General features: G+C 33.4%; 1 protein-coding gene across 4 annotated transcripts in view; it reads left to right on the top strand.

Annotated features, from left to right (window-relative positions):
- ZFR (zinc finger RNA binding protein) overlaps positions 1-6065 on the top strand; it is a 71726-nt gene extending 65661 nt beyond the window's left edge. For all 4 annotated transcript variants that reach the window (XR_011966397.1, XM_072605905.1, XM_072605904.1 and 1 more), the window contains 3 exons: positions 949-1060; positions 1181-1278; positions 4506-6065. Coding sequence is in view for 3 of the 4 variants with exons in the window: in XM_072605905.1 (XP_072462006.1) it covers positions 949-1060; positions 1181-1278; positions 4506-4685 (390 nt within the window). In the remaining variant the exon portion in view is untranslated. The remainder of the gene's footprint in view (positions 1-948; positions 1061-1180; positions 1279-4505) is intronic.
- The last annotated feature ends 3585 nt before the right edge of the window (positions 6066-9650 follow it).

Here is a 9650-nt window from a genome sequence, read left to right on the forward strand (position 1 = left end):
ATAAAAGATAATTTCCAAGGTTTTCCAAGTTTCCAGGTCTCCACCTGGAGAGTGGGATTATAAATCTAGCAGTGCCTCAGATGAAAATTACAGTTTTGATGTTTATAAACAGTGGGGAAGAAACTCCAATCTTAATTGACTTAAAATGATCAGAATATTGTAATATCAATGTATTTGAGTCCCTCAGAAGTCATTAAAATGAAATAATTTGAGCATTTAAAATTTGAGAAATGTAATGTACTTTAGTTACTTAACCTTTTCATATGGATGGATCTTCTTGTGTGGTTATTCCTTCCACTAGCTTTGGTCACAGTTCATCCATAATATCTCACCTTGTGTGATTTTTTTTGTTCCTGTTTTTCCATACAGCCTCTGTTGAGTGTTGAATCAAAACATCTGTGGCTTTTGGTGATTGTGAATGCTAATTTTTTTTAAATTTATTTATTTGTTTTCATTTTTCAGCAGTCATATCCGTCAGTCTTAAATTTTCTCCCCCTCCTTCCCATCTACCTCTCTGAGGCAGAATGCAATCTTATATGGGTTCTACACATACATTCTTATTAAACACCTTTTCCCATTAGTTATGTTGCATAGATGAATTAAAACGAATGGGAGAAGCCTTGAGAAAAACCAAAACAAAACATATAACACAAGAGAAAATAGTCTGCTCCATTCTGCATTCCTAATGCTAATTTTTTAAAAATAGTGACCAAAAATTATTTTAAAATTTCGTTTGTTTTTGTAAGTACAAACTGCAAAATCAGTTTAACATAATAAGCTATTATAGGATGCAAGTTGATGTTTACGTTTTCTATTTACTAGATTAGTTCTAAGTCTTCCATAGACTTTTCATTTTTTTACTGACTATAACTATAACCAGTAGACAGGAATGCAGTTGTTCTTTTGTTGTTGATGTTAACTACTAAAACATTAAAAAATTTTTTTTAGGCTATGGAGTTACTAGTAGAGAAAGCAATCAGTAGTGCTTCTGGACCTCAGAGTCCTGGGGATGCATTGAGAAGAGTTTTTGAATGCATTTCTTCAGGAATTATTCTTAAAGGCAAGTTACACGTAATTGTTGATTTTTTTTTTAATCTGATAGCAGCATAGGACCGAATAATTTTTAAAGGATAATGAATATTTTTTTCAAATTTTTCTATTTAATGGTGATGTGCTACAGGTGGTCCTGGACTTCTAGATCCCTGTGAAAAGGACCCATTTGATACACTGGCTACAATGACTGACCAGCAACGGGAAGATATTACTTCTAGTGCCCAGGTAATGTTAATATCTCTTATAGTGAAAGTTTTTCAGCCAGCTAACTATAAGGGATCAGGGTTAAACCTGTTGGGATCATAGGTTATAGAGCTCAAGTAGATCTTATAGAGATCATTGATTCCAGCTCCCTTAGTTTACTGATAAGAAAACTGAACCCCAGAGAAGCAAAATGGCTTGCTCAGGGTCACACAGCTGATAAATATCTGAGCTAGCATTTGAATCTAGATCTTTTTGACTTCCAAATCCAGCTGACACTGCCTGCTATACCATGCTAATGCACTGTTAGATTATTCTTGGAATTTCTGCCATTGCACTGTGGGGCAGCTAGGTGGTGCAGTGGATAGAGCACCAGTGCAAGAGTCAGGAGGACCCGAGTTCAAATGTCACCTCAGACACTTGACACTCACTAGCTGTGTGACCTTGGGCAAGTCACTCAACCCCAATTGCCTCATCTTGGATCATCTCCAGTCATCCTAATGAATATCTGGTCACTGGATTCAGATGGCTCTGGAGGAGAAGTGAGGCTGGCTGCACAGCCCTCCCTCACTCAAAACAAAGTCAAGTGCAAGTCATGTCATCATTTCTCTGATGGCACTGTCTTCTTCAGCAACGAAGGACAAACACACATATTGCACTGTCGTAGGTGAGATCATTTTAGATATTACTGATCCATGTGGATGTTACTCTTGACTGGAATATAATATAGATCTGTCTTCAAAAGGACTTATGTGAAATCACTTTATAGTGAATTTCAACATTCTAAGTTAATTTCAGTAGAGTGAACATTTATCTTGTTTCTAATGTGGGATTTATGTTCATTAATATAATGGTTATGCAATCAGTTCTCTACTATCCACACTAATGGAAGGGAAAAGGGATATATAGCATTGATCCCCATACAAGTTTTACCTTCTTTATTATATTTAGTGTAAACTAACCTGGTTATCTTTCTCTAAACATAACAGTTGCTCTTGACAGAAGATAACCACCAGAGTGTGATAAGTGGAAAGGAAAAAGCTCATCAACATTAAAAATTTGTCATGAGTCATCCACATATTCATTCAGTCAGGAGTTGACTAATATATTAAGGGTTTGATGTCAAATCTTTTTTTAAAAACATTTGTTTTCAGTTTTCAACAATCACTTCCATATGTTTTAAATTTCTGCCTTCCTCTTTCCTTCCCCCCCTCGCCAAGACACCATGCAATCTTATATGAGTTCTGCACATATATTCTTAATAAACATTTTCACATTAGTCATGTTGCATAGAAGAATTAAAACGAATGGGAGAAACCATGAGAAAAAAACAAAACTAAACATAACAAAAGAGAAAATAATCTGCTTCATTTGATGTGTCAAGTCTTTTCAAATTAGGAAAGCTTGAAATATGTCCATTGAAAGATGCCAAAGAGCTAAATTCCTAATACTGATGGAGAGAAGAAAGAGAGGAATAGGTTTAATCATATTGATATCTTTTAGAAACCCAACACAGGCATCATAATTCCCATCAAACAAGCTATTTGAATGCCTTAGGGCAAAGGTTTGAATATTGTATAGATTTTAGGTATTTATAAATAACGGTCATGCAAATTATGTTTTATTACACTGATATGCCTCAAGTTTGGCTTGCTGCAAAAATAGCTCCTTAATCCTTGATGAGAAATTTTTAGTACTTGTTTCATAAATTAGAGATCTAGATCCACTGAATGCAAAAGGATGGATCTATGAAATGCCATTAGTAAGATGAAAGAGTGGTACTAAATGATCTCTTAAGCTCCTTCCTGGTTCTGTGTGATCCTAGCTGTGTAATCTTAGGTTGCCTAACTTTAGGAAATATGTAATAATAAAGAGCTTAAGCTTTCTATTTTACTCATTACAGACTCCATTTACAATGAACTTTTCCCATTACAGTATCCATAAGACATCAAACTGTTTCTTACGCACACAGAAGGATAAGGCTTATACCCTCTGTACCTAATAGGCAGCTTCATGTAGCACCTGTACAATGGATGTTATCCTCAAAATTAGACAGGCTTTTGGCTCATCTGGCATAGGTATAAATTTACATATTAATAAGCCTATTCAGTATTTCAAATTTAAATACTAGATCTAACTTTCTAATGTGATTTAGCTGGACTACTGTACTTAAATAAGAGTGTAGTATAAAGGTGTCATACATGTACCCCAAACCATATTAAAATCTTATTGGGAAATATTTTTTAAAATAAATTGAAATATAATAAAACATAGATAATATTAACATGTGGTTTCCTATGTTAATATGAAGCAGAAATATCACTATCTGCAGGGATACTTATATGTGATTTATCCTTCTCACTCTCCCCTCTACCTTCCCCCTTCTATTTGAGTGTGATACCACTGGTATAGTATGGAGGAAGAGGAGATGAAGCTGCATTCAGTTTTGGTTAGAATTTTTGTTCAAGTTTTAGGTTCCTCATTTAAATGAGGAGTTGCAAGAAGAGAGTGTCACAAAAATTAATAAAATCATGCTTGTGAAGTAATATTAAAGGAAATTATTTTATCTAGCCTGGTAAAAAGATGCTAAGCAAAGGTATAACAGCAGATTCTTATGCAGGTGATAACTGTTCCATCTCCTTTGAAGATAAAACAAGCAAAAATATTTTAAACTATGGCAAGAAAAAGATCTTTAGATAAACAGATTTTTTCAGGGTGAAGGCTATCAAATATTGAAATGGAAGGCTGTTGAGTCTCCAAGTATGTTTTTAGTTGTTTTACATCATGGAAATAAATGAGATTATGTTTTCATAGCCTCCCTCTAGTACTAAGATTCAGCAAAATCTTTTGGAACAGATGTGTAGGCTGAATCTGACAGCTCAGCAAACAGCGACAGAGCGCTGGTCTGTGTGAATGAGCTGTTAATGAAACCATGGAGGCAGAGGTTGGGGGGTGTTTTTTTATGAAAATCCGAAATTTGGTATTCATATATGTAAAGTTAATATTTGGATTAGGTCCGTCCCCATAAGTGAAGAATATGGTTTACTCAAAAATGATTGAATAAATTATTTGGATAATATTTTCTCTTAAATATATAGATATGCCAGCCTTTGAAACTTGGAGGTTTTTGGAGGAAGTGAATCTTGTTTGTTACAGAAAAGTTCTTTGGGGCTTGGGATTTTTAGTAATAATGTTTGAGTTTTTTCTGGATTAGTAAAATTGTACTCCACAATGGCTCTTTCTCTTAACAGTTTGCTCTGAGACTCCTTGCATTCCGTCAGATACACAAAGTTCTAGGTATGGATCCTTTGCCTCAAATGAACCAGCGCTTCAACATCCACAACAATAGAAAACGAAGAAGGGACAGTGATGGAGTTGATGGATTTGAAGCTGAAGGAAAAAAAGACAAAAAAGATTATGATAACTTTTAAAAAGTTTTTGTAAATCTTCAGTGTTAAAAAATAACAAAAAGGTGTGCCCAGTTGTTGGCTGTTTTTCATTCATAATAATGTCTACTTTGAAATGCTTATAAAAAGTTAGAGGGTTAATTTTGCGGAAAGAACCAGGTGTTTCTGTGAATTTAAAAACTTTTAACGAATGTACAGTGTTAGGTATTTTATGAATGGAAAGACACCAAAAATATTTGTACTCAAATTGAGGGGGAGGGCTGGCAAAATATGTTTAGTTCAGATTTTTGCCATTATTTTACTCATACTTTACTAGCTACTTGTTAGCGATTCCTCCCCATATCTCTGTCTTTTATTAACTAATGCATTGTCTTCTTAAATCTTAACTGTATTTAATGCAGCATTTGTGCTTCTGTTGCTACATGTATTTTGATATTTTTATTTAGAGGTTTTGTTTGCTCTTTGACACTAGTTGTAAGTTACTTTGTGTTGTAGGTAATATACAGCTCCCCTCTCCCCTTAATATTTTACAGCAGAACTTTTTTTTGTAAAGTGAGACTGCAGAATTTTTTGTTTCTTTTGTTGTTGTTCTATATGTGAAGGATTACAACACAAAAAAAGTTACCCTGCCATTTGAGTGCTCAGAAATGAATATTTCTGCAGATCTTCTGGCATTTGTCTCTTTAGTGTGATATAAAGGTGTAATTAAGACAGATTTCTGTTATTCTAATCAAGTTTGCTGTTAGTTGTGCATTAGCAGTATAAAAGCTAATATATACCGTATGGTCTTGCAACAGTTTTAAAGCATCTGCATAATTGATAATAAAAGTGCATGACATTTTTGTTTTTAATAGACGGACTTTAAAAACTATCATTTTAGGTTTATTGCGTAGATCTTTATACAATTGACTTTTGACATAGCAAGGCCAAAAAATAACTTTCTGAATATTTTCTTCTGTGCATGTTGAAAGGGCATTTTCACATTTAAGTGGGCTAACAGATACTTTCAAAAGAACTCTTATCAGTGTGGACTAACACCAATAATTAGCCCTTAATTATGATGAAATTTTCTCTTATTGGTACCTGTGAGGTTATTCTAGCAGCTGTTTCACTATAACACAATTCAGTGATTTTTCTCCCTCATGCCCCAATAATTTGCAGGTTGTTAAAGTAAGGTTGATATTTATTGGACAAAAAAAAAGAATGAAGATTTTTATCAAAGAAAAACCCAGAAAATTATTTGATATGGCCATCTTATATGCTTATGTCACCTTCAAAAAGCTAAATATTTTAGCAGTGGTGTAATGAAAGTGACATCGAATTGTTGATGTATGCGCTGGTACACAGGTGTCATTTTGTTGTCACAGCACTACAGTGAAATACGCAAATAAAAACTTAAATTCATTTAATGAGTTAAATTCATTCTATATTAGAACTGACATTTTAGTAGTTCTGTTTACTCTATATACTATTTAGGTCAAACTACATTAAAACTCAAGAATTGGCATTCACTTAACATATTTCTAGCTCAGCATTCCTAGCACGTTTTTTAAAACTAGTTATTAATATTGGAGATTTCTGAACATTTTTTTTAATCAATTAGGCCTCATTTTGTTTTGATTTCATTATTTGACTTTTAGATTTGAGGCTGCCCCAAATATTTTGAGAGGCAGAACAGTATAATGGGGGAAAAAAACACTGGATAAGAAATCGAGACCCAAGTTCTAGTCTAGACTCGTCCACAAATTAGCTGAATGACCATGGATACTTCTTCACCTGTCTGCCTCAGTTTCCTTAATAAGAAGGTTTGATTCAATTCCTTTCAGCTTAACTGCTCTTTTCCAGCTCTAATATTCTATAACTAAACTTTTGTTTTACCCTTCCTCCACCTCTTAAGGATGCAGAGAAATTCAAAATGAGTCTCAGTTCATTTCTGGAAATTTTGCACTTAATTCAGGTTAATCTGCAGTTGTAAATGGAATATCAAGGCCATACGTCTTATTATGTAGATCCCACTACTTGATTCCTTTATGACCTATTTTTTTATTTTAATGTTCTTATGTGTGAATAATCATTTGAAATCTTGTATCTTTGACCAGCTCAAATAATTATGGTTACCACGTGAGGATTAACTAGCCACAGTTTTGTCAAAATACAAAATGTGATGGCTGACAATCAGTTTGCTGCATGTGTGGCTTCATAGATGTGTACTTTTTAAAAGCTCTATATATGGCAGATAGTACCATACTTATTTGAAAGAAAAACTACTCTAGAAAAGAAGTTGTTGCATTTGTGCATTTTTTTTTTAATAATTCAATAATACTTAAAGATCACCGTGTGAAATTTTTAATCAAAAGAAGATAGGCTATGGTACTTAAGTACTCTAAAATTTAGCTATTTTTAACATGTTTGACAAATGAAATGTTTATCAGTATGTAGTCACTTCTCATATGTTCACTTGAATCCTAATCTAGCTTTTCCCTTACCATTTCAATATGCTTTTGAGCTTCTGCTCTCCATCCCCCATTGTTACTGTGTGTCCAGGTTGTGTACATTAATTTGAATAGCTCTAAGGAAATAAATATTTAGGAAGGTGAATATCATTCCCACCCCCAAATTCTATGATGCAAATCAAAACAATGATCTTTTGGTATTTGTACTACTTGGCTCATCTCCATAACTTTGAATTAATCAAGGTAATGGTATTTTGAAAAAAAAATCCATGAGGGAGTATCACTTGACTTTTGTATTTAAATAAATGAAGTCATCATTTCAACTCTGAAATATTGGTCATTTTATTCTGGCCAGAGGAAAATTAATTGGCTAGGAGTGAAATAAAAGGAACAGCACTTGAAGATAATTTTTTTCTTTGTTTTCAAAGCATGCCCACAACAACATACTAAATTGTTCGAACATTTTCTGAACTAATTAGAGCAACAAAAAATCCCTCATGTTGAGTCACCAGGTTTCTACCATACCAAATTTTCTAGTGCTGTATATATTTTTTTGAAATTCAATGTATGGGACTTCAAATGAAAACTTCAGTAAATATAATAAACTCCTATTCATAATCTGAAAAAGTCTCAACCACAATTTGTTTTGTAAGCTAGTTGATGGATCCATGATCTCACTGGTGTGAGTACACTCCACTAGTGCAGAAAGATCCAATTATATATATTTTGTCAATTTTGTTTTCGAATTTGTCGCAAATTAGAGATCCTAATATGAATATTCAGTTAATCATACACTCATTCTTTTAACCTTTCTGGATTAAAGAGTTATATCATATCATATGATATCAATTATATCATAATTTAGTATCTAGTTTGCATATTCTACTTGCTGTAATTTGGGTAACTAAATTTTTTATGCTCTTGAAGCTAGGACTGTTTGAAGTGATTCGAGAGTAAGTACAAAGTAGTTTTGTATAATTATTGCTCTGTGGTAATGAAAAGTTTCTAAAGAGTAGATAAACATAAAAGCCAAAGATATAATTGCAAACATTTAAATTGTAGATTCTCTTTAGCCTGCCAAAGTTTATTTCCAGTAAATTGACCAATTTAGTATTTTCTAGCTGGAACAAATTGTTTCATACAGTTAACAGTAGTATGAATATCTAGGTCCATTAAAGGCTTTGCCACAGAACAAAGTCTACCATATTTCACCAAGATTTGAATATTGCCCTAGTGAGATTATGTATATTATGATTCTTATCCAAGATCCAAGCCAAAGTACAAAGGGATTAATCACCAGATAGTTGGCCATTCATTGTCAAAATTTTTCATCAGAGCAACCCCATAATTAATTGGGAACTTGAGTTTTTATGGATTCAACAAGCCCATAATGATCAAGCCAGTTGCTTCAAGGACCCATATGTAGATATATAATGGGACAACTTTGTCATCTTAGCATAACTGATGAAGTACAAAGAGCACTTAACTTGGGAGTTGGGAGACTTGGGATCTAGGCCAGGTTGCATGACTGGGGGCAACTTATCTTCTTTCCTCATCTATAAAATGATGTTAAATTGTAGATGAAGTTTGAACATTCCTTGCAGATGTAATATTATGTAACTACATATATTGAAATGACCCTTTCCCCTGTACTCCCTCAGTAAAACCATGGGAAATTAATGTGAAGGGCAACGCTTGTGATATGCTATGTGGAACATAGCTACTTTATTTTATACTCTTTGATTTTTTCTTATTTTCAGAATTCATTTAAAATGTATGATTAGAAGAATGAATGCTGAAAGGAATGGTTACCTCTTAATGAAGAACCTTTTTAAAATCCTTTCAAAAATATCTATATTTATTGAATTCTAGCAGCAACCAACAAGTTCTTTAACTGCTAGAGGAATTTTGCTATAAATAAGCATATGGGCCCAGCAGTAAGTTTTGTTTGCTTCAGCCAAGTATTCTCCCATCATTGGAGTAATTAGAGAGCTGCCTGTACAATTACAGTCTTGCCGGTATAAGCAATGTTAATATGTACACGTCAGCTTCAGACCATCAATCTCATTCTTCTAGTTTACTAGCAACCAAGTAATAGATTAAATTTAAGTGGATGTCAATGTGGTAAAAATGGATCACTACATTTGTGAAAAAATAATTGAGACCATATTAATCAAAACTCTAAAAGGTAACATGAAATTATGTTGTCATGAGATTGTGTTGTTCCTTAATAAATTTTTTAAAAGTATATTGATTAGTCTAAAAATAAAAACAGACCTTCAGAAGAAGAAAATAAGTGGTTATTCTAGTCAGAAAAGCCCCATCTCAGCATCACTATACTAATTTCATTTTTAAGTATATTTTAGGCTTTCCTGACTGTTTGACAGAGTCCCACTTTATCCAAGTTAGTAAAAGCTTATAACTAGAGGATGGACCAAGAACTAGTGAATTTTTTTTCAGCTGCCAAAGCCATTAGACCACCTGACTTAGTTTAGAAAGATTGCCCTAATGATGGAGAAGATAACCCACCCCAACA

Source organism: Notamacropus eugenii, chromosome 4 (assembly GCF_028372415.1).
Source record: "Notamacropus eugenii isolate mMacEug1 chromosome 4, mMacEug1.pri_v2, whole genome shotgun sequence".
Taxonomy (NCBI): Eukaryota; Metazoa; Chordata; class Mammalia; order Diprotodontia; family Macropodidae; genus Notamacropus; species Notamacropus eugenii.